General features: G+C 37.5%; 3 protein-coding genes across 4 annotated transcripts; 2 read left to right on the top strand and 1 right to left on the bottom strand.

The window, feature by feature from the left end:
- Nucleotides 1-1,503: 1,503 nt before the first annotated feature.
- On the top strand, nt 1,504-2,511 carry LOC137948466 (probable carboxylesterase 8). Its single transcript, XM_068794552.1, has one exon. The coding sequence runs from the start codon at nt 1,504-1,506 to the stop codon at nt 2,509-2,511; it is 1,008 nt and encodes a 335-aa protein (XP_068650653.1).
- Nucleotides 2,512-3,621: 1,110 nt separating this feature from the next.
- LOC137948465 (inactive protein RESTRICTED TEV MOVEMENT 2-like) lies at nt 3,622-4,947 on the top strand. Its single transcript, XM_068794551.1, has 2 exons — nt 3,622-3,733; nt 3,817-4,947. Exons 1-2 carry the CDS (start codon nt 3,622-3,624, stop codon nt 4,791-4,793), a joined length of 1,089 nt encoding a protein of 362 aa, XP_068650652.1. The 3' UTR covers nt 4,794-4,947.
- LOC137948906 (alpha-amylase 3, chloroplastic-like) lies at nt 4,894-26,559 on the bottom strand. Of its 2 annotated transcripts, none has more exons than XM_068795120.1 (13): nt 26,181-26,559; nt 25,936-26,066; nt 25,394-25,448; nt 24,636-24,758; nt 20,657-20,771; nt 16,754-17,094; nt 15,327-15,997; nt 13,448-13,637; nt 13,018-13,124; nt 8,261-8,510; nt 5,661-5,783; nt 5,337-5,504; nt 4,894-5,249 (listed from the first exon to the last, which is right to left on the bottom strand). In XM_068795120.1, exons 1-13 carry the CDS (start codon nt 26,451-26,453, stop codon nt 5,091-5,093), a joined length of 2,706 nt encoding a protein of 901 aa, XP_068651221.1. In that variant the 5' UTR covers nt 26,454-26,559; the 3' UTR covers nt 4,894-5,090. The 2 variants fall into 2 exon arrangements, with proteins under 2 accessions (XP_068651221.1, XP_068651222.1); XM_068795121.1 differs by having other exon boundaries at nt 16,754-17,088; nt 26,181-26,558.
- Nucleotides 26,560-27,205: the final 646 nt, after the last annotated feature.

The following is a 27,205-nucleotide window of genomic DNA, read 5'->3' as shown; positions in this document are numbered from 1 at the left end:
TTTAATTTAATTTTTAATTATTTTAACTATTTACTATCAATTATTTTAAAATTAAATATTAAACTATTGATTTACTTACCCGTTTACCCATTTACCCACAGATAAATTCGTATAAAATCGGATACATATGAAGATTTTATACATCCGAGTAAACTAGGTAACATAACAAAAATATGATAAACGGGATAGGTAACAAAAATACTTATTTAGAACATTACATGCAATGTTCCATTCATTAGTTATTCTAATGGTGATTTTAAGTCATCACTAATGCATAAACAATTGTGACTAATCCTCACAAGTGGGGATTTCTGGTAGATCCAACACTATTTAATTTCATCCATTTGTATTTATTTATTTGTTAATTCAAACCCATGTGAATTCATACTTTGTATCATTGAATTTCTAGATTAATCATTCTCATATATTATATATAAATCCCAATCACCCCATTTTCTAGTTTTTTATTTTGATATAATTTCTAAAAACAATTCGTAAGATTCTCTGCATACATGTATTATAAAACTATTTAAAAATTAAATTTATTTAAATCCTAATCTCATGTATTAATCTCTAATATTATTTTTATTATTTTTATTAAATTTTACGTAAAATTTACTCATACTGAATAATATATCCTTCGACGAGTTAGAGTTGCTTGTGTAATTTTTTTAATTTTACTCTCCCTCTCCTTTTTTACCATTTTTTCTTTTTCTTGTGTTTGAAATTAAATTTACCATTTAAATAAGTAATATTACAAACTAAATCAAGCATGTTTGTGCCATATAGATCCATATTTTATTTTTAAAAAATATTAAAAAATGGTAATTTGTGATATACTCCACACCCATCTCATATTATAAAGACCCTTAAAAAAATCCATTACAATATAGCCAACACATGAATAAATATTTAATAAGGTAATTAATTTCATAAGTGTCACCCTAAGTTCATGGTCCCCTCATGTTAGTTATATAAATTTACTTCTAGTTTGGTATCAAATTATTATATTAAAATATTATTAATTTAATAAAAATGTAGCAACCACTAGCTTTAATAATGTTTTTGATGGTTGTGGAAGATGTCTAATTGTTGCATGAATCCAAAACCCAAGAGTCTTAGCTTACACCACTCTATCTTTCTTTAATTATCAAGTCTCTCTCATACCTTACAAATATCCACTTCACCCTAAAACTGACCATAAAGAGTTAACCACAGCTGGTAGGGTTTGAAGACTTCTCAAAAAAAAAAAAAATTAATTAATTTTACAAAAAATTTGAAATTTGGGTGTTTTTGTTTATTAAAATGTTCTAATAAAAATAGTGGAATATTCAATCACCTGTGGCTGGTCAACTTTTGAGGTTGGACTTTGGTGTTAATTAAATAAGCCTCGAGTAAAGAGTATAACGTCTCGTTCAATGGTCATTTCTGTACACGACTCCACGTTGTCATCCAGACTCCCTCGCTTCCATAGATCTCTGCAGAGTCCTTTCCGAGTTCTTCATGGAGATCGAGCAGAGGGACAGAGAGAGAACTGAAGACGTGTTCGAACATGTCGTCGAACCCCCCTCGATTGACCCTTACATGGCCATGCACTTAGTTAGGAACGATGATGGTTCCCTGACACGGCTACCCTTATTCCCCACTTGCCCACCCGTCGGACAAGTCGAACATCCCACCGCTAGATGTTTCTCCAAAGACGTCATCTCCGACCTCAATCATAACGTCCGGCTTCGGATCTATAGACCCAATCCGGTTCCTTCTGAGACTAAGCTTCCCATACTCATCTTCTTCCATGGCGGGGGGTTTATCTGCTTCAGCCCCGCGACTGCGGGTTACCATGTGTATGCCGAAGAAATGGCCTGCCGGCTACCGGCTATCGTCATCTCCGTCGACTACAGACTGGCTCCAGAGAACCCCCTCCCGGCGGCGTACGACGACGCTTTCGACACGGTCGAGTGGGTCCGTGATGAGTGGGCGCAAGAGCCGTGGGTACGTGACTACGGCGACGTCTCGCGTTGCTTTCTCGTAGGCAGCAGCGCGGGGGGGAACATCGTCTACCATACGGCGCTGCGGACACAGAAGATCGATCTGGGTCCGGTTGTAATCGAGGGACTCATATTCATTCAACCGTTCTTCGGTGGCGTTCTCCGGACGGACTCCGAGCTGAGGTTCGCCAACGACATGATCCTGCCGCTGCCGGTGACGGACTTGATGTGGGAGCTGTCGCTACCATCTGGGTCACAGCGAGACCACGTGTTCTGCAATCCAATGACCGGAACGCCGTCGGCGGAGGAGATGGGAAACCTGCCGAGGAGTCTGGTGAGCAGCAACCTGGGGGACCCGCTGAATGATCGGCAGCGAGATTTTGCAAAGATGCTGGAGGAGAAGGGAGTGAAGGTGGTGACCCAGTTCCGGGAGGGTCACCACGCTGCGGAACTCCTTGATGCAGGGGCAATGGAGGCTCTAGTCAAGGACGTCAAAAGCTTCGTCTCTGGATTCTGCAAATAAGTTTGTAATTAACAAAAATCCATTTGAGTATTTGATCGTGAATGATTTTCCGATTCTTCTTCTACTTGCTTTCTCTTTGTTGTATCTTTATTGATTTCCCCAAAGCTTGTTTATCTAATCCATCTCCGGATATTGGATGAAGAGCGACGTAAACGATCGGAAATCACCTTTGAATAGTCTCCCATATCATTGACATCGACCCTGATGAATGATGATTAGTCAGCTCTAATGATTCTCTGGACCAAGCCGTTCAGGGAATTCTTAAACCCGGTCAAGCTTGGACTCCATATGCAAAAAGGACCCGGTTTCAATATTCACACGTGGCCTAAGGATTTCTTTGATTATCTACCATATCATTAAATTATACTTTCAAACTAAATCATTTTTTAGACCAAGATAAGCTGAAAACACTATCTCAAACGTTCTTCACCTTTCATAATTGCAATTATTTTTAGGTTTGCACCAATATCATTATTCATTGGGGTCTCAGATGCATCAACTACAATCCTTGCGGACAAGAACTGGGAAGCAGATATGCCAGAGAATCTCCTGCAAGAGGCTTCATTCAACCAATCTGAACTTTTTGATCCGACATAGACTTTCTAACAGAGAATCAGCAACCAAATGGAATCGATCAACCAATCTCCCTAGCACGGATTCGGAGAATATGTGGATTGGGATGGTTTAGACCCACCTTTTTGATTGCTTCTTAAGCAAGCAGTTGCAGAGATTTTGTTTGCACAAAATTGCTGCGGCTGGGAAGCCATTAGCTGCAAGAAGAGAATAATAGCAGAGAAAACCATCTGATGTATCTCAAATTTCAAAGCATTCAACACAGAGAAGTTGAGATGTGCCCAAAAAGCAAAGAATTCCACCTTTCCCAGTTTTACGTGCTTCAGAGGAAACAAAATCGAAATAAGAATCTGGGCATTCCTCGAGCGGAGGAAGTCGCCTGCCACCCATTTACAATTTCCAGAGAAGAAGGAAACTCTTCCGGCGGAAACCTATATAAGTTGCATTTCTTCTGCAAGTTTCTTCATCAGTTTGTGTTCTGCAATCCCAACAAGCTACAATATTAATTGTTTTCCGTGCTTCAACCTACCCACGATAATGCAAAGCTTCAGAGACAGAGGCAACCCGCAGGTGGTTTACGAGGAAATTCAACCTACCTCTGATTGGACACAAGACTCCCTTGCACATATCCTCCTCGTCGATCTACCTGGTCAGTTTTCTGATTCTCCCCATTGCCCACGTTTTAATGTAATGGAAAAACGGGAGATCATCGCTCTTTGCTCTTTGTTACAGGTTTCAAGAAAGAAGAAATAAAGCTACTAGTGGACAATACGGGCAACATTACGGTAAGCGGAGAAAGGCGAGTTACAGGGAACAGGGTGAGGACTTTCAGGCAGGTTTTCAAAGCGCCACGAGACGCAAATGTTGAAAAAGTTAGCGGGAAGTTTGAACATGGGCTACTTTTTGTAATTATTCCCAAGAAGGAGGTGGAGAAACAAGTAGAACCCCCCGAGGAAGCCACGACCGCTGCTGCTGGGGGCTCTGGGAAAGAAGAAGAGAAAAAGACTGAGGAGCCAAAGGATGAGAAACGAGATGAAGCTGGTCGGGATGCTGAGGAAGAGAGTGAGGAAAAGAGAGTGAAAAGAAAAGATGGGGCACATGTCGGCACAATTAAGAAGGAAAAGGATACGAGAGCGGAGGAGAAGAAACGAGCGAGGGGAGAAATGGGTAGGAGAGACGATAAAAAAGAGGAATTGAAAAGAGAAGAGGGTAAGAGAGAAGAAAAGGAAGGCACGAGGGGAGAAAAGGGTAAGAGAGAGGAGAATAAGGAAGATGTGAATGGAGGAAAGGGTGGCAAAGAGGAGAAACAAGATAAATTGATGGATCAAGTAGCTGACAGAAAAGAGGGTGAGAGCAAGGAGAAAGAAGATGCAATGAAGGGAAAGGAGAGGGAGCAAAAGGATCAGAAAGAAAGGATTCAGGAAGCAGAGCCAAAAGGTCAGAAGAAAGATGATGGAGAAATCAGAGCAGAGGAAGAGAAAAAAGAGAGAAAAGATGGAGCAAACGCAGAAGATAGTGTAAAGAGGTGGAGCGGAAGAATAAACTGGGATGAGATAAAGGAGAAGATTGAGGACAAAAAAAGATGGCTAGAGACTGATCTCATTGGAAATATGCTAGAAATGGCGATGGAAAACAAGGCGCTCATTGCAACAGTAGTGATGGCATTCTCTGTCGGGATGTTCGTCTCCCGCAAGCTCAAGTCCAGTTAAGAGTGGCATCAGTTCCTTCCGTATCGTAATGGACTGTATATAGCTCACAAGTCCTGTATAAGCAAATGAAGAAAATCATATAAAACACACTTGTGTATGACTAATGAGTACTTCCATCTTTCATCTATTTCTAATTTCTCCTTGTGGATTGAGAATCAAGTCCAATGAATCTATCATAAATGTATAACAGATTATGTTTGAAGCACTTCGGACATTTTCTACCCCCTCAAACTTGGGATTTTTATTGTATAACAGATTACATTTTAAATATCAGCTGCGGACAGAGACAGATAGTCCTTAGGACGCTTCCCAGACCTTGTAATCTCTACCCTCTGCAGCTACGATCCATTTCTGAGGACCACCGGGAGGATCATAATGACCGGGACCAATCTTCATCTCTACTTTCTCGTCAATGTTTGCCGCATAAACATCTCGATCTGCCTTGATTATCTTGACCTGAATCATAATCATAAACTTGTGGGTTACAAAGGAGAGCATGATCTAACTTTCTCCAAAAAAAAGCTTCATGTTTTTTATACGTACTGTACTCCGACAGTGAATCATAGAGCGATGCCTGAGAGAGATCAGTTTTGCTATTTCATCCTTATAGTGAGAGAAAACATGATCATAGAAGACAGCAGGCGTTCCAGGATGTGTCAGGATGTAGGCATACCCTTGCATTTCCTTCCCAGATGGGAATCTCCAATGACCCTTTGGCAGTATTAATTAAATCAGCCAAAAACATACAAAAATCAACCAAAAGAGAGTACTCCTTTAGTTCAAGTAGAGTGGCTCTTTGTTTAGAACATAAATCCAAGCAATAGTAACACAGATTGGAGGCACCAATAAGATGGAGGAAATACAAACCTGAGTGGACCCAGTATCATGATTTTCAATGAACGTTACTGCACGGGATGGCCACCACCCAACAACTCCTGGGGGTTTTCCCTTTTCATCTGATAATCGCCAATATTCACATTTTTCCAGAGTCTGCTCACAAAAACCCAGTGTTGCAGCAATCAAAATGACATCAAATTCAAGAAAACTGATTTAATGAAAATGGATCTGTGATACAAGACTTTGTTAACATGTCAGTTGTGATGTAAACATTTACTTGAATACTCTGAAAATACATAAATACATCTATGATCACCATGCAAAAATTGCACCAATGATGAGCCAGTATCAGAAATCATTCTTCCAACCATTTCATTGCTGATTGAGTATATTTAGATCACTCAAACCACTCTTTCACTCTGGCAGAGCATAAGATGCCCCAAATAAACTAGCTATGCTACATATATAAGCTAAATGGCACCAGCTTTGTATTGAATAATCATTTTTTATTGAGTCCGGATTCATCCCAAAATGACTAGCTAAAAGTTAAGATGTATTTTTTTTCCAAATAATAACTAATAACCATATGAGTTTTCTTGATAGTAGCTCGTATGAGACTATTCGAACTAACACTCCCTCACACATCTAGCTTGTATGCTAAACAATATTGGTTGGAGGTCCACGTCCACATACCCACTTTGATACCATGTTAAATTTGGGTTTATATCCATCCGAAAATAACTAGCCAAGTTGAGAAGTATTTTTTCAACTAATAATCATATAACTTTTCCTAATATTTATCTATGTAGGATTGTTCCCACTAACATCCTACTCATGTTGAGGTCTACTCAAATGGACAACAGACCTAAGACATGAACAACACAAACAAAAGTATAAACTAAATGGGGCACAAACTAGGCACAACAAGGCCAAAATCCTACTTTCATACCACATTAAAGTTGAATCCAGTTTATACCATGTTTGCATTGCCATGTCTTAGGTCTGTTGTCCATTTGAGTAGGCCTGGATGTGATTAGTGTTAGTGGAAACAATCCTATAGGAGTTAATATCACCAAAATAAGATTGGGAAAAGGTCTCCTAAGTTGGGCTAATCATTTTGAGATAGCCCTATGCCAAACTTTAACATGATACCAAAGCGAGGCATTTTTCTTGGACCCAATTCATGCCTCATTTTGTTTGTTGTTTGTGTTGTTCACATCTTAGACTTATTACCCAATTTGTGTAGGCTTGGACATAAAGGGAAGTGCTAGTAGATACATGGGTTAATATCAGAAAAAAACGTGATTATTAGTTGGGAAGAACTCTTCTAACTTCTACTACTCATTGGGGGATGGACCTCATCCCAAATTTAACAATTATTTTAAGGGATAACACTCTCATCCCTATGGACAATATCTAAATCATTATGGGGACCCAGACATATCACATATTACTCTTCCCCCTCTAGATTTCAAAAATCATTACTCCAGTCACTTCATATTTGACTTTATCACAAAATTGACAAAATCATCTTTTTTTAATTTTTGTTAGTTGAATTTTTTTTTTTTACCTAAAAAGGGAAAGAGAGGGGCCGATCTCTTCCTATCCCTCCTTGACATAAAAAGGAGGAGATACCAAACCTCTCCTTGTGATGGACACAAGGGGAGGAAAGAGCAAGGATAGAGCCTTGACATGTGGAAGGGCTCTTCTCGTGTAAGGAGTAAGAGCGATCCTTGCATTACATAAACAAAGAAGAAAACGTGCAGAAGGGCCGACCCTACCCCCTTCTTTCTTATGCAAAGGGCACTGCCTTCCAACGGGAGGGGAAAAAAATAAAGATAGAAGGGAGAGTTGGAGGCCTCCCTCCCCCCACAAGATGCAGCATCACTTTTGGGTGGGGTAGTAAGGCCCTCCCGTCCAATCCCATTACTCCAATGGGGTAGGCTCTCCTCCTGGTTGAGGAATAATAATAATAATAATAATGATGAAGATGATGATGATGATGGTGATCAACATCATCATCAGAGTAGATTTGTCATTATTTATCAAAGATCAAACCAAGGGTGTTAGTGTAATGGTTTTCAAAATCCTAGGGGTAAGAGTCATTTATAATTTGTCAGAAGTAGGAGCAATTTTGACATTTTTCGTAGGGGTACGAACAAATAATTTACTGCATACAAAAGTAAGAGCAATTTTGACATTTTCCAAGGAGCTGAGTATAATAAACCTTTTTCTAAACAAAATCAGTCAAATGAAAGAATAAGCACCACAAAGTGATATACAATGATCAAGGATCATTTGGAAAATGAAGCAAATGGAGATGGTATCTCAGCTGTCCTGCCCTTAGCCAACATATATATGCGTAATTGATTTGCTGCATTCAAGCACACTATTGCACTCATAAGATATTTTTATAATTTGAGACTATGTGACAAAAATCAAGATACGTGTTGTAATAGATCCTTTAAGAAAACTTTTAAGTCATGGCATAATACTTGTATCCAGGCACCTTTTTAGGATGCGTGAGTCAAAATAGAAAATACCTCTATGCTGTTCTATTAAAAAGTGGGCATCTCGACCTGAACAGAAATGTTTAAAAATAATTACCAGATGAACGAAATGGATCTTACCGCATGCAGGATTCCTTTTGTAGTGACATCAAATGCACCAGCAGTTCCAGTGGAGGCATTTATCCAATCAATGATCCTCTGTCTGTGGGCATCCTGACAGTGATCCAGACTACCATAGTTATAACTGAGTGAATCCCAATACTCACCTACTGCAAAGTAGGGTTCAGTGGCATCCATATAATCTTTAACATAACCACCCCAGAATCCTCTCACAAAATCCAGTCTCCATCCATCGTATCCAATTTCTTTCCTGTATTTCACATGTAACTACTGTGAACAACAGACAAAAGGTCTTTCTCAAAAAAATTGAAAATAATAAGTATTTTATTTTTAATGGAAAAAATAGTAAAAAATTTATTAAAGAGGAGGGTCAGAAATACAAGGGTCCCTAAAGAGGGAAGAGACAAAAAAAAAAGAGAATTTTTTGAATGGTAATAACACAAAAATGATAGAATATACAGATGAAAGAACATACAGAAAAGCACTACAAGTGGAGATTCTTCTCACCCAAAAATGTTTGCAATGAAATTTGTGAGACTAAGAAATGGAAAAGGAACTATGAATGTCCACAACCTCATCAAAATGAGTAAGACTCTTCCTGAGAGGCTTATATTTTGACGCCCAACTAATGATAGAGGCTTAGTCCCTTACACCAAAAGGAAATAAAGAAAAGAGTCGTGGACCTTTCATGAGAAGCTGAAATTCATAGAACCGCTACATTTAAAGAGGATATATATGCCATACAGATATTCCCCAGACAATTGGCCCCCAAGCTATCATCAAAGTTAAGCATGGGACAGGAAGGGAGAAAGGGAGCCTAAGCAATAGAAAACCTCACACATCCATGCAATTACTGTAAGGGGAATGTGAAATCCAAAAGAAGATCTAGACCAGTCCAGATTCACTGACGTGAGCCACCACTGCCACTCTCTGTGCAATTTAGCATTTCATGCGTTTGAGTCATCCTTATTACCGACATGAGCCTGATATGGCTATTGAAACTAACAACTCCAATTTAGGATTCGGAAAAGTGTCTGTGCACCTGTCCCATATGCATACAAGCACTCATCTATGGCTGTCAGTTCCTACAGGAACAAGAGTTTAGCTCCACGAGGTCCAAAGTCGGCAAGAATCAACTTGCACTTTTTCTCTGACAGACACCACAAGAATGATCTGTAAGTTCATTTAACTAGCTAAAAAGCCACTGTATTAGACTACCCACCCTTTTTGCTCACAAGTAAGCTTCTCCTCGGTCAGGACCATAGAAGCTAACTGTTTCAGGTAGGCCCAATCAGCAAAAGGAGTAGTTATATCTTTGTAACCCCTTTTATCTTTTTCACTGAGCTCAAGCTTTTGACTAGAAAGTAATTCATAAATAAAGCAATTTGAAAAGGGAACTTTCAGGTACTACATTATGCTTTCATACTTGGATGTTCTATGCCACCTTCCCTACCACCACAGGTATGACCTCTCTTCAGAAATGCAAGGGCCTTCGAAGACTGTACTTCAATTGGCAAAAGGAGGATTACAATCGTAGATGGATAAGCTAGGCAAGGATTCTCCATGCTGCGAGCCTCCTATATAAAACTTTGGAATGCTGAAATTTGACCCCTTAACCATCCCATCCTGAATTGTGTTTTACCTTTCAAAGTCTGGGGATCTTCAGCTCATCAAGTTGGATTTGAACTTATGCTTTAGAAACATTCAAAGACTTAATTTCTCAATGTCTGTTGTGCCGTTTCCTTTCACTTGGTCATATCGTGTAATCAAGTCTCCTTGGTCGTTACTCCTCAGTTCGTTTGGAAAGACAAGAACCACCAAGCTTTCTTTGATAAATTTTACTTATTCTTGGGGTCATAGTAAAACATTACACCAAATTTTCTCTTGCGGTTGGTGTCATGGAAGAATTCAAAGATAGTGCTTGTCCTAGAATCAAGAGCAATTAAACACTGCTTGCTGGTCTACCCTTACAGGATTTCCAACTAACTCACCTTGGAACCCTACTATAGCCAGCTCAATCAAATCAAACATTGAAGGCATCTCTAAAAGCAATCCAGGTCCAGCTAGTTCCATATGCATGTTTAGAGAGAAAAAGGCAAGTACCACCTTATTACGGACCTTGAAATAGTCAACTCCACTGAACCAGAAACTTGGAGCTCACACTATGGCCCATTTGCAGTTGAAGGAGATTTGGAAGTGGTTATAAGCTGGTGGAAAAACAACAGTTGCCAGCCTTGGCTTTTCTTCGAGAAAATCCAAGTCTTAGTTTAGAACCATCATTTTTCTAGGAGGCCAGGAAAAAAGTACTCCTACATCAGTAAATAGTATTGCAGTTAGTTTTAGCTAGGTGTTGGACAGATCAGCAGCTTCTGATATCCAGTGGTCCCAATTTTTTTTTTTTTTTTTTTTTTTTTATAGGCTCGTCATTATTGTTTGCCTTTTTCTAAGTTTTCTTCCTCGAAGAAAACCATAACTTTCCCATTGAAAAGAAAAATCACTAACTACACCACAAGAGCAAACATCCTAGAAAAAATCAAAGAACATCTTGCTACCACAAGGGTAAACATACTTGGGTATAAATGGTTTCAAATCATACTTCAACGAGAAAATTAAACCCAAGGACAATATAGGTTAGGTCTCATGCTAAGTGTTGAAGAGCAAATATGGAAGAGTCTTACATGACTCTCATAATAAAAAGTCTTACAGAACCAAAATTATTATGGAAGGAGGTCTCACAAAAGAGTTTCAGTTTAAAGGTGTTTTAGTTATGTTAGTCTTCTATTTATGTTGAGTTATTTAATTATGTTAGGACTTATCTTTAAGTGTTAGAGTGTGGGTGTAATTGGGACTAGGGTAATTTAATTGTAATTGGACTCTACTACATTCCTCTATTATAAATAGGGATTCATGTACTCTGATTACAATAAATCAATGAAGTTTTTCTCTTTTCCATAAATTCAACATTGTATCATACCAGGTTCTGTGAGTTGACTCGGTCAACCCATAGAGATAATGTGATCCTTTTCTTATCTATTATCTCTAGTAATTTAGGTTCATATTTATCTTTTTTTTCTCTTTTCAGTCCCTATACCCGTTATTTGCTTTGCGTTTTCACCTCTATACTGAGCTTTTCATATTGCATATTATATATTGACAAAAAAATATTCGAGTCTACTTTCCAACGCAAAACGGATTTTGGTAATCGGAGTTTTCTACAAAAAGAATTTGATATTTTAAGCAGCAGAGGTCAGACTGCAAGAGAGATTTGAGTAGCAACCGAAAGCTTCAACTTCCGAGCTATTTTATGCTATCAAGAACAAGACTTCATATGGAGAATTATATATCAAAAGAAAGATTTGTAAGTCTATTTTCTTACCTATTCAACCAATTCTCGATCTGAGTTTTTTATATGGAGATATTGATCTTGGAAGAGTCAATGGTCATGCTAGCAAAAGGAGAAAGAGTACTTAGTTCGGCCAGATTACAAAGACCGAAATCTATCAGATTATTTATCTCAAAATAAGTATATTTTATGAAGAGAAGTTATACTTGGATGAATGGTATTTAATTTTAGTTTCAAAAGGAGAAAATTTCATGTCAATCTGATATATATTTAAGGATATATTCGCATTGAAAGAATCAAAGGTCATGTTGATATCCTGTTGCATTGAAAAATCCGAAAAGCCATATTTTTTGCGTCACTTTTTGAGTTGCTGTTATTGATCAACAATATCAGAAAAATATCTCACTTATCCCTTTTTGTCGGTTACCTTTCTCTTACCATCCTTTTTTGACTCTCACATACCCCTTTGGGCCAACCTCTTGTGTGTTCTTTCAGTTGGTTTACCTTTATATATATATGGGTGTTTTTAAGTCCATTGAGACTTTTTATTGGAACCCTTGAGTTTTTTATCGCCGTATTGTGAATGACAGGCATTACCCACTTTAGTGATTATTGTCACTATTTTTATTTGAAATCCTTTAATGTTGGTTTTGACTTATGTTTTATCACCCATTTTTACCTTTTGAGGGTCTGTGCCCAATTTTGTACTTATCCTTGGGACACCGCGATGGAAGAGATTATTATATCTATGTTATTTGTTTCGAGTTGAGATCACTGTCATTACTTCCCAGCTTGAGGGGGAGAAGTAGAAGAAGAAGTACAAGAAAAAGGTATTTTATTCCATATGTTGTGGTAATTTTTATGTGACCAAAATATTCAAGAAAGGGGGAGCACAAAAGACGAAGTTTTTTTGCATCTATGAAGAATTTTTTTTCAACAAAAGAAAACTGAAAACCAAGGATCCTTTTCATTGCAAGCTGAAGTTATAAACTTTAGCTTGAGGGGAGTGTTGAAGAGTAAATATGGAAGAATCTTACATGACTCTCACAATAAGAAGTCTTACAAAGCCAAAATTATTATGGAAGGAGGTCTCACAAAAGAGTTTCAGTTTAAAGGTGTTTTAGTTATGTTAGTCTTCTATTTATGTTGAGTTATTTAATTATGCTAGGACTTATCTTTAAGTGTTAGAGTTTGGGTGTAATTGGGACAGGGTAGTTTCTCATGCTAAGAATATGCAATATCCACTAATATTCGTCTCTAGTAACATTACCATCAAAATGCATGCAAATATGTCCACCCTAGTTGACGAACTTTCACAAATAATGCATATCAACTCTAGAGAATGATTCATTTCGCAATTTCCACCTCATGCAAAGTTGGGAAAGAGAAAAAGGAAACTGATATATTCACAAACCTCAGCCAGTTAAGCCACTCCTTTATATCTTTCCTCACGAAATCCTGTGAATGATCAATGTTTGGAGCAGCGTGGAAATTGTCTCCACTACTTTTGTTGCCTCTACCCTGTATAGAGAAAGTTATGCAAGTACCAACTTCTTAACCAATAACCCAACTTGGTCATCAGCAGAAAAATCACTGGTATTTCAAAAGAAATATGGAAAAAATTTCATGAATTGATAATGAGAAAACAAGGATGTTATGTCGCACTGTGTTGCTACTTGGGTTATCCCAGGTCAGAGAAACTCACACTTTGCCCTTCGTCTTTAGGAGATTCTTTAGCAATGTAAAAAATTTCAGAAGAAATGTCTATATACTAAACATAACGTAAATTCAGTACTTTCAAAACCTAACTACTGTTTCCTGAGAAACCTTAAAGAAATGCAGACCTGGAAATGTGGATCATCTGCGACAATGGCCCGGTCATCCCAATTCATTTGACCCCCAAAAATATTCCATACACCATTTTGATTCTGATAATGAGCACATCGGTGATTTAAAACCACATCACCGAGGACTTTAATGCCCTCCTCATGCAATCTATTCACTAAACTCTTGAGCTGTTCCATACTTCCATATCTGATAGATACCACAGAGGAAGTCGATATGAGATATTAATCATCTTTTTATGACAATGAATATGAGAGTATAATAATGGAACAATTCTTTTAAGAAAGCAATTAAGTGATATGAGAAAGATGCAAGTAACGGCATGCAACTTGTAAATTTATTACGATGCATTGAGAAACCTTTTAACAGTCCCATCCTCTAAAAGCATCAAATGTATAAAAACTAAGAGATCTTTTTACTTATTTCAGGAATAGAAAAAATTAATCTTCAACTCTCTCCTTAAGTTAGCTAGCATTACTTATTTGGAGAAAAGCTCAAAATTACAGCTTCTTGGGGGTCATGCACGACCCCCTCCCTATTTATTTTAGTGAGACTCTATTAAATTACAAAAATGCCCTCACATAAACAATCAAACTTCATCTCCTTATATCTCCCGTTCTATATATCCTATGTACATGAAATTTGACTCATAAACACAATTCAACATGTAGAACAAGATTACATAGAAGAATAAATCTACTGATGTGAGAAAATGACAAAAATACCCCTGGACTTGTTTTCCAACAAAAAGAAAAAAGCATATAGCTATTAGTTGGAAAAGGTCTCTGAACTTATGCTAGCCATTTTGGAATAGACCTGAAACCAATTTTTTTTTTGGAAATAGTGACCTGAAACCAAGTTTAACAAATACAAGAAGCTTGTGTTACTATTCTAATTCCAAGCTAAAAGCATAAATATAAGGATGAATAATCCTGCATTCTGCTCAATCAGCTGCTAGTTCCAACTAGCACCACCATGCACCAGCCTCCTTATGTGATGCATATTCACCTGAATGAAATATCCAACCTAGATGGTTAAGAGTATCCCGGATCTATAAAGAACTCTTTCGGTAAGGACACAATAAAAAAATTGACCCTTAGAGAGATAATAATTTTCTCTGTCATAAAAAATAAAAATAAAAACTGACTTTTGGCAAGAGGTGGCAAAGAACATCAAGAACAAAACAGAAGAGAAGTACATTGTTAAGGGATCATTAAGAACGAGTAGCTGAAAGTGCCTAAAGCTCTATCACTGCAAAATAGTCCAAACGCTGGGCAAGAACAAGAAAAAGAATTTTTTTGCAAAAGGTGGCAAAGAACAGAAGATTATTAAGGCTTCTAACATCATCAACAGGGCTTAGAATGCAATGGGGAAAGAATTGTATTGGAAGGAGGAAAAGAAGCAAAAACTGAAGGCAAATAAGACCCAATAGTATCAAAAGATTCATTTGACATTAGACAACTTCTTTAAACGCAGCATCCTAAAGCATTTTTTTTTTTTTTGGAAAGAAAACACTCTCAAGTTGCTTCTGAAGATTAAAAAGACATCCTTTTCCAGTCATGAAATACTAATTACTTTCTAAATAGTCCCAACACCGAAAGAGGAAAGCAGTTGTTGAGACCCTGCTACCGCTGCTTTTATCCAAATGAGTCATAGCTCAGCCTCAGAATTTTTAGTTTACTAGGTTTTCAAGGTTATAAGCTCTAGCAGGTATATGTGTTCAAATTGACTGAAGAATAATTAAGGTAGAAAATAAGTTAGTAATGTGTATAGTAGCACATAAATACATATATCTCCTCTGAAGAACTGAAAAGCTGCAGACAAAACCAGCTCTATTGAAATAACAGAAATAATAAGGGCTAAACTACAAATTGTTACCTGGAACTCAAGTTATAAAGATCCCTTGGCATGTATCCCTCTGGTGACACAGACTCCGTGGGTGGAGGTAACCATATTATAGTGAATCCTAGGGAAGACAACTCCTTTGCTTTGTCATCAAGTTCCAAATACCATCTTCCAGATTTGTGAGATTCCCAATTAAACCCTTGACAAAGTATCTCGAATCCCGAACCTGTACCTGGATATATCTTTACATGAGGCTTCAGTGTCTCTACATCAATTGCAGGCTCTGCTACAAATGTGGGCTTAGAGCTTCTAAAGATGCTATAAGCTTCTGCAGCAAGCTTCTCAATTTCTTGAAGGATCCTTTCTTGGCTTACTTCGAATTTTGACTTTGAGCTCTTTTCAGAAGAAATATCACTAACCAAATTCCTTATATCCTTGATTATTCCATCTGTATAAGCACCATGAGAACTTGTACTATCTGCCTCCTCAATCTTTTCAGATGCAGAGGCATGGGTAGATCTGGCTACTGCTATGGTCCTCTGTGAGTCAGCATGATGCACTTGGGTGCCATGAAGAGGTACAAAGAAGTCATTATCCTTGTTATTCAACCAGGTATATCCATTAATCTTGAGGACAAAAAGCAATCCTGCAAATTCCTTATCGAGAGAGAATGATCCCCAACTCCCATCACCAGTCCTTTTAGGCTGTTAATAGAGTTTGTGGCAAAGTAAGTTATGAATGCAAGTAGAAAGTAATGTGCTCATTTAATTTTAGTTAATTTTAAACCATATCTTTTTTTCTTTTTTGAAATAGTGTTGAATTATATTAAAGAGCTACAAAGAGCTGAATCCCAAACAATGAGTTACTAATCTCAATTAAAATATTATTGAAAAACAAAAGTAAAAATTATAGTGAGTTATTACACTTTTGTTTTGACTGTTTGTTACACACAAGACCATAAACCTGGTAAGACTTGGTCATGACTTCACATTAATTTCCCTGCCCCTATATGGCCAATGAGCCAATTGCCCAATCCTCAAAACTAAGATACTGCACCATGCACATATTATGAGGATACATCTGAGAAGTGGCCAAATATCCAAATCTCTATAAGCTTCAATTTTTTCAGGAACTTGCTCGTCTGATTTTAAATTTAGACATCTTGGGATCTGACTTATCAACAACACTAGTCTTGGCCTTTTATTACTAAAGTTTCTGCTCTGTATGGACCAATGATGTGGGGTAATTTTTAGAAATCACAAAGGCAGCAAAATCAATGTGCTTCCCTTTTCTTGTCCAATAACGGGCATAAAATTACTCACAGAAAAGAAGCGATGTGCATCTCCATAGCATAGTCTAGTTGTATTTGTCATTAAAAAAAAATTCCAATTGTTCCAGATTTTAAGTACTACAGGCATACAGTCATAGAAATGAAGAAACATGATTTTCAAAATGAATACCTGCAATACCGTCTGAAGAGCCTTTTTCCTGAAGCTCTTAGTTCCCTGAGGATGTGGCCCATCAGGTATCTCCCAGTTCTTCTTATCTCCGAGTCTACTGACACCCCAGTGAACCACAACTTCTCCAGGTAGATCAGTATCAAAATGCACAAGATTCTTATGGGTATCTACACTGCTCTGAATGGATACAGTCAAAAAGTTTGTAACTGGCACTTCCTTTGAGATGGAATATTCAAGAAGCTGATTCTGCAGGTTACGACTCCTTGCTTCACCAGCATTCTCCTCAGCTTTTGATCGAGATCCTTCAGGATTGAGCAGAATGCTGGATATCTGGCCTAAAGCTCCAGATGTTCAAGAGAACGTCAAACATCAGTAAATTTAAAAATTTTTATGCACTTCAGATTGAAGTAAAGGTGAAGGAGAGAGAAACTAGATGATGTTATCCCATATGCAATAATGACAAGATTTCGTAATTTTATTGCACAAATCTGACTCTGGTCATCAGCCACTTTCTGTGGAAATTGAAATGTCCAGCATTTCAGAATAATGTCTCTTTCCTCAGTAGTACATTTTGAGCTTATATTGGTTGGCCTCTTAGGGAGTCTCAGGACTGTCACAAGAATAAGTCCACATATTCTTTATCCTTATGGATTGCCAAGACAATGTCTCCTCACACCAGGAGAATGATTTGTGCTTGTTTTGTACTTTATCCATCCCGATCATCTCCATTCTATCCCTAAAAAAGCTACTAGATATTGCCTAACACACACACACCCCCCAAAACAGTAACGGTGAGTGCAAAGGACAGATAACATACACCTCTACTCCTAGAGTAGACTAGGGTGGGCACCTGGTCTGGTTTTGTGGGGAACCCAAACCCGACTGGCAAACCCAGGGATGGGTTTTAGATTTTACCCCATGGGTCGGGGATGGTGCGGGGAAAAAAACCCCATTAGGTTTCTCCGAACCTGACCTGTGCTAATCCCAGCCCATGCCAAACCCGGACCCCGGGGTTTTATACCCGTAATGTCCTTTAAAAATATATGAATGAGATATATTTTATGATACAATGATGTAATTTTATAAGTTTCTTAGGGGTATAAACTTGTTGTAGGATTTTTATGGTGTATTGAGATATTTGTAATTTTCTTTAAAAAAATTAGAATTTGTATAGGTTTATAGATTTTTTTAATGGGTTATTATCTTATGGGTCGGGCTGGGATTGGCCGGAGATTAATCAAGAATGCAGGGTCAAGGCGGAATGGGGTTGAAGGTTGGGGAAACGGGGTGGGACCCATTCAGGTTTTTTTCAAGTTCAGGTTTCGGGGTCGGGGTTCGGGTTTTAGAAAACCAGTCTCCGATCTTACCTGTGCCCACCCCTACAGTTATAATATATTTAAACTAAATTAATCGACTAATACATTTTTATATATATATATGTAGAGAGAGACAGAGAGAGAGTAATATCATGCTACTCAAAAAGAGGCTCACTTTTGACAAAATTGACGAAGGTATCACTCTAGCTACAAAAAGGTAAAAACCTAGGCTTATCAAACCACTCAAAGCTGATAAAATCTTGTCAAGACAATAATCATTTAAACCAAGCTTAGACCATAACAAAAAAAGACTGCATAATAAGATTTGTAGAAGAGAAGATATGGAAGATTCTTACAAGACTCTCACAGTAAGAAGTCTCACAAAGCCAGAATTAATATGGTGAAGTTTTACGGGAATCTCACAGAATAGTCTCAGTTTAAAGGTGTTTTAGTTATATTAGTCTTCAATTTATGTTGAGTTATTTAATTATGCTAGGACTTATCTTTAAGTGTTAGAGTTTAGGTATAATTGGGACAAGGGTAGTTTAATTATAATTAGACTCTACTATTTTCCTCTATTATATAAATAGAAGTTCATGTACTCAGATTACATCAAATCAATGAAGTTTTTCTCTTTTCCATAAATTCAACATGGTATCAAAGCAGGTTTTGGGAGTTGACTCGGTCAACCCACAGAGATAATGTGATCATTTTCTAATCTATTATCTCTAGCAATTTAGGTTCGTATCTATCTTTTTTTTCTCTTTTCAGTCCCTATACCCATTGTTTTCTTTGTGGTTTCACCTCTATACTGAGTTTTTCATATTGCATATTATATATTGACGGAAAGATATTCGAGTCTACTTTCCAACACAAAAAGAATTTTGGCAATTGGAGTTTTCTACAAAGAGAAATCGATATTTGAAGCAGCAAAGGTCAGATTGCAAGAGAGGTTCGAGCAACAACAGAAAATTTCAACTTTCGAGCTGGCTTATGCCATCAAGAACGAGACTTTACAGGGAGAATTATTTATTCAAAGAAATATTTGAAAGTTTATTTTCTTACTTATGCAACCAATTCTCAATCTAAGTTTTCTAGATGGAGATATCGATTTTGAAAGAGTCAATGGGCATTGGCCAAAGAAGATAGAGTACTTAGTTCGGCCAGATTATAGATTCCGAAATCTATCAAATTTTTTTTCTCAAAAGAAGTATATTTTATGAACAAAACGTATACCTGGATGAAAGGTATTGAAGACTAATTTCAGAATGAGAAAATTTCATGTTAATCTGATCTATATTTAAGAAGATATTCGCATTGGAGTCAGCAAGGGTCTTGATACCGAATAAAGAGAATCAAAAGATCATAAAAGATTCAAGAACGAATATATTTAAATCAAATTTGATATCAAATTAAAGATATTTTAGTCTAGTTTCTTGATCAACAAACCGTTTGTGATTTTGTGCTCTATTTTTGGAGATATTGATATCAGAATTATTAAATCTTCCTTATTTAGGGATGGACTCACAGCGGATTATTTCATGTGTCCTTATTAAAGACTTTCATTATTTGGTATGTGTTATTTGGGCATTGGCCCATATCCGTTGTTACTATTGTGTCTCTTTGATTGAGACATCGTTATGGAAGAAGGACTCCTCGGTTGCTGACTATTGTCAGCATTGGTTATTCTAATGAAAATTTGAATAAAGAACATCGTGGCCCCCATCATCTTATCTTCCTTTGATTCCCATTATCATATTATTATTATTTGGTAGACTTACTCCTACCGTCCTTTATTTCACTCTCACTTACCCCTTTGGCCAAACCCTTTTGAAGTATTGCTTTGGTTGGTCTCTTTTATTTATATGGGTGTTTTTAAGTCCATTGAGACTTTTTATTGGTACCCGTGGGTCTTTTATCGTCGTCTTGTGAATGACAGGCATTACCCACTTTAGTAATTATTATCACTAATTTATTCGAAATCCTTTGAGTTTGGTTTCGACTTATGTTTTATCACCCATTTCTACCTTTGAGAGTCGGTGCCCAGTGTTGGGAAACCGTGATAGAGGAACTTATTACTACATCTATGTTATTTAGTTCAAGTTGGGATCACTGCCATTACCTCCCAGTTTGAGGGAGAGTGTTGAAGAGAAGATATGGAAGGCTCTTACAGGACTCTCACAGTAAGAAATCTCACAAAGCCAGAATTAATATGGTGGAGTTTTACTGGAGTCTCACAGAAGGAGGTCTCACAAAGTTAATATGGTGGAGTTTAAAGGTGTTTTAGTTATATTAGTCTTCTATTTATGTTGAGTTATTTAATTATGTTAGGACTTATCTTTAAGTGTTAGAGTTTGAATGTAATTGGGACAAGGGTAGCTTAATTGTAATTGGACTCTACTACTTTCCTCTATTATAAATAGGGGTTCATGTACTCAGATTACATCAAGTCAATAAAGATTTTCTCTTTTCCATAAAATTCAACAAGATTAATCAAACAAGATCACTCAAGCTGACTACAATTCAAAAGATTACATTAGCTTCTAAAAATTGGATCACCCTCAATTTATCCATGAAATCAAATAACCTGGCCAGATACCGAAGTCTTTTGCTCCGACTACAGTATTTTCATCACAGCAATCTGAAAGTAGTATTTTGAAGTCTCTCCCTCGGTGCTGAAACCAGGCTCCTGTTTCCTCTTCCTGTATTTAAAAAAAGAAAAATAAAAAAAAGACAATTATCTTAGAGGTTTCAAAAGAGTCCAAACTCCTAAGTATCCCACATACACCAAATTTAGGATCTAATCATTTAAAACACTGGCAAACATTTTCAAAACTGAAAATATGATGACGTTTGGTATAGGTCAGTAATCTGTCAGGGAAGCACATATGAAGCACTCCTCAAGATGCTCATTAGAAGAAGTTTTAGGAGCAGCAATTGAACTATCATAATTGTTGGAAAATATATTTTAGGTTATACTGGTAATTTTACTTAGGTACAACCTACCCCTAGTGGCCAGTAACTTGTTAGGAAGTTAGGCTAGAGGTATCCCTTATTATTTTTCTTTTTATGGCTCCATTTTAAATATATTATCAACTTTTATATAAGAGGGATAATTGTGTCTTTTTGCCTCAAGTTCAGTTTCTCCCTAACAAGTAACACCCTCAACACTGCCTTTTCTCTTACCTTTTTCTCTTTTTCTTCCCTCTCTTCTCTTCTCTCTTATATCTAAATCTCAAATTTTTCTTTATATCAGAGCGGGTAATTTAAAGATTTGGGAAGTTCTTCAAGCAATCTTGTTCCTTCTCCTTCCAGATTTCCAGTTTTTTTCTTACAGAAGGGTTTTACATAATTCATCTACTAGTGAAAGAAAGGTCAGATCTTTCTCTTATTTCCGCCATAATGATTTGGTTGATGGCCTTTACTGCTGATTAATCAATCTATGAGTCCACTACTGCCCCTTCTAGTGGGTTATCTGATGCTCCTTTACTGAAAAATTACCTGTGTCACTCTTCCTATACCTGCATCAGCTCTATTTGTGGTGTCCGTTAGCAGAGTAATGGGTTGTTGGAATTGAGGATTTCTAGCATGATGCTACTGATTTATGTCTTCCTACTGACCTGTGACTAACTTATGCCCTAAAGTTGAGATTGGTGGGACTCACTAAATCTGCACAGGTAAGAGTGAAGACCTAACGTATTCTTTGCCTATTTCTATTATTACTCTGAAGTTGATTGTGTGCTGTTTTGAGATTGTTGAGAAGTGGAATGGCTGAATCTACCAAGATTGTAGCTTCTATTAAACTGAATGAGGGACAAAGACCAAAGGATCTCACTCTATTCAAATTACATCGGTGAAGTTAAATGGCCAGAATTATGCTAATTTGTCTCAATCTATGCTTAAGTTTTTAAAGCCAAAAAGGAAGCCAAAATATCTTAAGGAAGATCATCCTGACTCCATCATTGAGAATCCGGAGGTTGAAGATAATCAAGTTATGACATGGTTAGTTGACAGCACTGAACCCAGGTATAATGATCAAGTGAATTATGGAACTTCCAAAGCTATGTGGCTTACTCTTGCGTCCATTCTCTCTCAAGAGAGAAATCTATCAAAAGTTCATGAGCTTATGTGAAATATTTTAGCATGCAGAAAGGTGATAGGTTCAGCACTGATTATTTTACTAAAATGTGTGGGTCTTGCAAGAGAAGTGTTTTCCACCCCTTTACTACTAATGTTGATGAACTTCGTAGGAAAAAAATCAAATTCAGGTGGTCAGATTTCTTGATGGTCATGGACCTAAGTATGATGTTGTTCGGACTCAGTTGTTAGCATATGAAGATGTATCAACCCTTGAGTAGGCTTTCAATCGCGTGATCAGCACAGAAGGCACAATGGCTCCTAAGAGTGAGAAAGACAATAAGACGGCGGATGCAATTATTGGGAAGGTAGAGATCAGGATAGAGATATCTCAATTACACCCAAACAAGGTTTGATGCATCCTGTGGTCAAGGAGGCAATGGTAAAGATCATGGTAGAGATATTCTCCTCACTTTTAGTAAATCACTCGTGGGTACCTCTATGCCGCGTCTTGGAAAGATGATGCTCTCTGCCTGTTCCAGTTTCATCCCGTGGGGGCTTTGGAATGAGCGGAATGAGCGGAATAGCAGACGATTTGATGCAAAAAGTGAATTTGTAGACCGGGTTGCAGACAGAGTGGTGGGTCATATATCTACTTGGCTTTTAACAAAGAAAGCATTTTCTCCCTATCTGGGTTCCTCCTTTCGTGAAAATTGGAGAAACTTGGCTTTGATACACATTGGAAAAAAGCCTCCGGTCATGCAAAAATGGACTCCTCCGGCTCCTGGTTATCTCAAGCTAAATTTTGATGGTTCATCTCTTGGCAACTCTAGTATTTCTGGTTATGGCGGAGTAATTTCAGATCATTCCGGCAATTAGCTCTTCACGTATGTTGGCCCCCTTGGTATTTCTGACTCTACGAATGCTGAGTTACAAGCTCTCCTCTCCAGTCTTCGTATTTTCAAAGATAGATTCAATGGGCCCCTCCAAGTTGAAGGGGATTCAAAAGTGGTGATTCGATGATGTGAGAGAGTGTCTTCTCCTCCGTGGAGACACTGGGATACTTTTAAGGAAATTTTAGATATTACCTCAATTGTTTCTTGTTATTGGACCCACATTCCAAGATCCGCAAATTCGGCGCCAGATGTACTTGCTAGGCAGGGAGCTACCCTACAATCACTGGTTGTAAGGGAAATGCTCCCTCAAACTTTGTAATTTTCTTCTGTTTTATTAATACATCTTTTTCAAAAAAAAAAAAAAAAAAAGATCATGGTAGAGATATGTCCACTCGAGGTCGTGGATGTCTTGAGAGAGGAAATAGGAAATGTGTCCACTATGGTCAAACAAATCATTTTTCTAATAGGTGCTGTGAAAAGTTTGGCAAACCAGAATGGGCTAACTGTATCACAATAGGGAAAGACACTATAGCTTATACCAACCCACAAGATGATATTCGATAGCTACTTCAGAGACCGAGTCAACTTCCTATTGTGAAGGAATGGACCCCACCTAGACTCGAACTCCTCAAGCTTAATTTTGATGGCTCTTCGTTTGGTAATCCCAAAATTGCCGATTTTGAGGGAGTTATCTCTGACTCCTCTGGTAATCAGTTGTTCTCTTGTGCGGACGCTTTGGGGATTTCGTATTCGACGACGGCTGAGTTACAAGGTCTCCTTAACGGGCTTCATGCTTTAGGGACAACTGTGGAAACCCTCTTCACATTGAAGGAGATTCCAAGGTGGTAATCGGTTGGGATGATCGCGCCTCCGCCCCCCATGGCGCTACTGGGATGTTTTCCTGGAGATTATGGATATTACTTCCCACTTTAGTTGTATTTGGACTCACATTTCTATCTTGTGCTTCATGTAGTAAACTTTTGAGCCTTCTAGGTTGAATTTTCTGGCACATCAAATACGGTCATGAAATAAAATATACCAACAATTATCTCTAGGTTCATGCAGTTATGGACATTGACTTATCATAGCAAATATGTTAGTTATCATGTTCCAAGATCAGCCAAGAAGGGGTGTCCCTCGATTCCCTCATTATAAGGGGATCCCCAAAGTTTGTCTGCTGTTTGGAATGTAATCCCACCTTCCTCCAAAGAAAAAACACTTAGAAATGCTCTTCTTATCTTGTGATTCATGTAGCAAACTTTTGTGCCTTCTAGCTTGCATTTTCTAGGACATCAAATATGGTCATGAAATAAAACATAGCAACAATATGTCTAGGTTCATGCAGTCATCAACATTTACTTATCCTAGCAAATATGTTACATAATCCCATCTAGGGCAAACCTTTTTTTATTTAAAATTTCCATCTAGGGCAAACCTTAAGAAGCATACTTTATTTTCTGGACATTGCTTCATAGATGTGTCAGTTACTACATAAGTCCCATCATTTCCCAGTTTTTTGCTTCTCCAGGTTTGCTTGTCATTATGTATCTCACAGTAATTGTCATTTAAAATTCAAGGTCAGAGAAATAGAACCTTCAGAACAAAATTTATAGCCGCAATGGAACTGTCAACATTAAAATTGATTTGTACTGAATGAAGCAATTGCCCTTCCAAAGTAGTCAGAGATTGGCAGAGCGGTGTTTCTATTGCATAATCCTGAAAATGCAAAAAATCAAAAACATAAAACTAAGTAATTTCAAGGATTGTCAATAAGCCAAATGACTTAAGCACTTTTTTTAGCTCAGGAAAAATGCTCTAGTAAAAAAGAGGACAGGAAAAAAGAAAAAAGTGCTCAAACCAACTACAGTAAATATTTACTAATCCCTTCTCTTAAATCTCTTTCCCAGCTTTGTCAGGGTTGACGACATTAATGCTAAGATATGTAAAATGTTTTACAGCATCCCTAGCCCTCTATTCACTGGAATTGAGAATTGGAAATTAAAGATTAAGAGTCCATTTTCAAAAAATTACCCTACAAGTTAAGCAAACGTTGCGATATGTATGCAAGCAACTGGGCCACCACTATAAGTGAAACACCTGAATAAATGACCTAACTGTCAACAGAGAATGAACAGCCCATTATTGAAAGAACTCCCATAGATTGATGACACAATGACAAAGACTTCTTAACTATGGTCATCCATCTACGCAACTTTCACGTGGCGGGCCCACCTACACAGCCACCTGTGCAGAAAATGTAGCTCTCAACTTTTGTGAGAACAGATCATGCCATAGCATAACATCCATTTCTCCAGCACGACCACTGACAAGTAAGAGAGATCCATGTATACCTTAATAGCAACAGAACCAGCAGGTCTCATTTCAGGAGGAGGTTGGTCCCACTCACTGCAAAGTTTCAAACATCATCTCAGCCTTCTCATGAAGAAAAAAATAATCATACCGAACACCAAATATAACAAACATGTACTTTCATTTCCATCCCGTTAATCTGATAATGATGGCCAATATCTTTTAATAGCAACTATGCTTGTGCTACCATATGTCAAAGAAATCTTTTTAATAATATGACATTCATGATTTAGACCCATGAAACATTATTTTGCAAAACATACGCTGCATTAATCATTATACACAAATACTTTCAGACATGGCTAACGCTGAAATCAATTTTAGGAATTATAAGCAGGCCAAGGAGGAGCTCATTTAAACGAACATATAATCTCCTTAAATCTGGTTTTAACTGTCACAGCCAAAGCAAATTATTTAAGAATTCCATATTACTGCTTACCCTCTCCACCTATCAGTATCCATGCTATTCAACATTTAACTTAATAAAAGGCCAAAAAAATAAAAATACATAAATATGACGCACTTTCCATTATCATCGGAATAAGTCACACCCCAGTGCAGAATCCATTTCCCTGGAAGATTACAGCCCACAGTCAGCTCCCAATGCTTCTCATCACTTCCACGAGCCAACCTCACTGAAACTCTCCCCTCCACCTAAGATAACCAATCAGCAGAAATTTAGAAAATGCCCCATAAAAAAAAAAAAGTAAACAAAGAAATAAACAATTAAGAATCATGTATCTCCTTTAGCTACTTGTTCCCACTCACAGTTTGCGTCCGCCTCAGCTGAAATGTTTCCTTGAACAATACAGAAGCATCCGTATCCGCTTCCACTGAAGCAGAGTCGGTGAGACTTGACTTAATTGCCGGAAGAATCAGCCGCCGCGAGCTGAACTTACAGAAACGAGCAGGACCACTGAAGATGGGATGAAGAGGATAGTTGAAAGAAGAAAAACCCAACTTCTTCTTGGATTTACGTGACAGCTTTGGATTCTGTATGTCGGAGAAGTGGAGGAGAGGCTTCAGTCGCACAGTCGACATCTCCAGAGAAAGAACTAGAATAAAGGATCTGATAGTGGCAACATGATATTTATGAAGATGGATGGTTAACGGATATTTATAAAGCTTGCAGAAATTAACTATTAAAAAGGTAAAATCCTCGAAGGCGTAAACTCGGAGTTACGTGCCGTGTGACACTTTTTTGGAGAAAGAAAAAGCTGCAGACTAATAAAAAATCTTTCGAACGAGACACGACGCGATTTTGGAGATGGCGTCAACCCTGTTTGTTTAGAGTGAAAACGACGAATCGTGAAGTACAGTGAGAGAGACCTGCGGTTCCTCTGCAGGAGCGGACCCTGCGAGGAGAGCGCCACCTACGACTGTGTTTCTGCCAATGGTACGAGTGCATGCGATATATTACAACAAAGCCACAAGCAAACTGACCCCAAAAACATAGATATAAATGAAAAAGAGAATGAACCTTAGTTTATAAGGTAATGACATTATTTTAAAATAAAATAAAAAATAATAATCACCCAAATAAGCCTATGTTATGTCAAAATGCCACATCAGCGACACACCATGACACCACGTGTACCAAAAAATAAAATAAAATTGTATATATTAATTTTTAAATTAGAAAATATCTTTAAATGATAATGAAAAGTGTTAAATAGATTATAATACGAAATTTTCATTATTTAATATATAAACTTTATATTTCATTACAATAAATATAAGGTAATAAAAGTGTACAAACAAATAAGATTTTTTAAAATAAATATTTATTTTAA

Source organism: Aristolochia californica, unplaced genomic scaffold, assembly GCF_029961685.1.
Source record: "Aristolochia californica isolate CCGP_79_NKW_82.1479 unplaced genomic scaffold, dmAriCali1.0.hap1 SCAF_13, whole genome shotgun sequence".
Classification (NCBI taxonomy): domain Eukaryota; kingdom Viridiplantae; phylum Streptophyta; class Magnoliopsida; order Piperales; family Aristolochiaceae; genus Aristolochia; species Aristolochia californica.
The sequence above is the reverse complement of the archived record's forward strand: the minus strand, read 5'-3'. Positions and strand labels throughout refer to the sequence as shown.

Excerpts from the sequence above, each read along its gene's own strand:
- LOC137948466 (XM_068794552.1), top strand. The coding sequence starts at position 1,504 with ATGGAGATCGAGCAGAGGGACAGAGAGAGAACTGAAGACGTGTTCGAA.
- LOC137948465 (XM_068794551.1), top strand. The coding sequence starts at position 3,622 with ATGCAAAGCTTCAGAGACAGAGGCAACCCGCAGGTGGTTTACGAGGAA. Across the intron at positions 3,734-3,816 it reads CCTCCTCGTCGATCTACCTG|GTTTCAAGAAAGAAGAAATA; the intron begins GTCAGTTTTCTG and ends TCTTTGTTACAG.
- LOC137948906 (XM_068795120.1), bottom strand. The coding sequence starts at position 26,453 with ATGTCGACTGTGCGACTGAAGCCTCTCCTCCACTTCTCCGACATACAG. Across the intron at positions 26,067-26,180 it reads AGCTGAGGCGGACGCAAACT|GTGGAGGGGAGAGTTTCAGT; the intron begins GTGAGTGGGAAC and ends TGGTTATCTTAG. Across the intron at positions 17,095-20,656 it reads AGACTTCGGTATCTGGCCAG|CTTTAGGCCAGATATCCAGC; the intron begins GTTATTTGATTT and ends GAACATCTGGAG.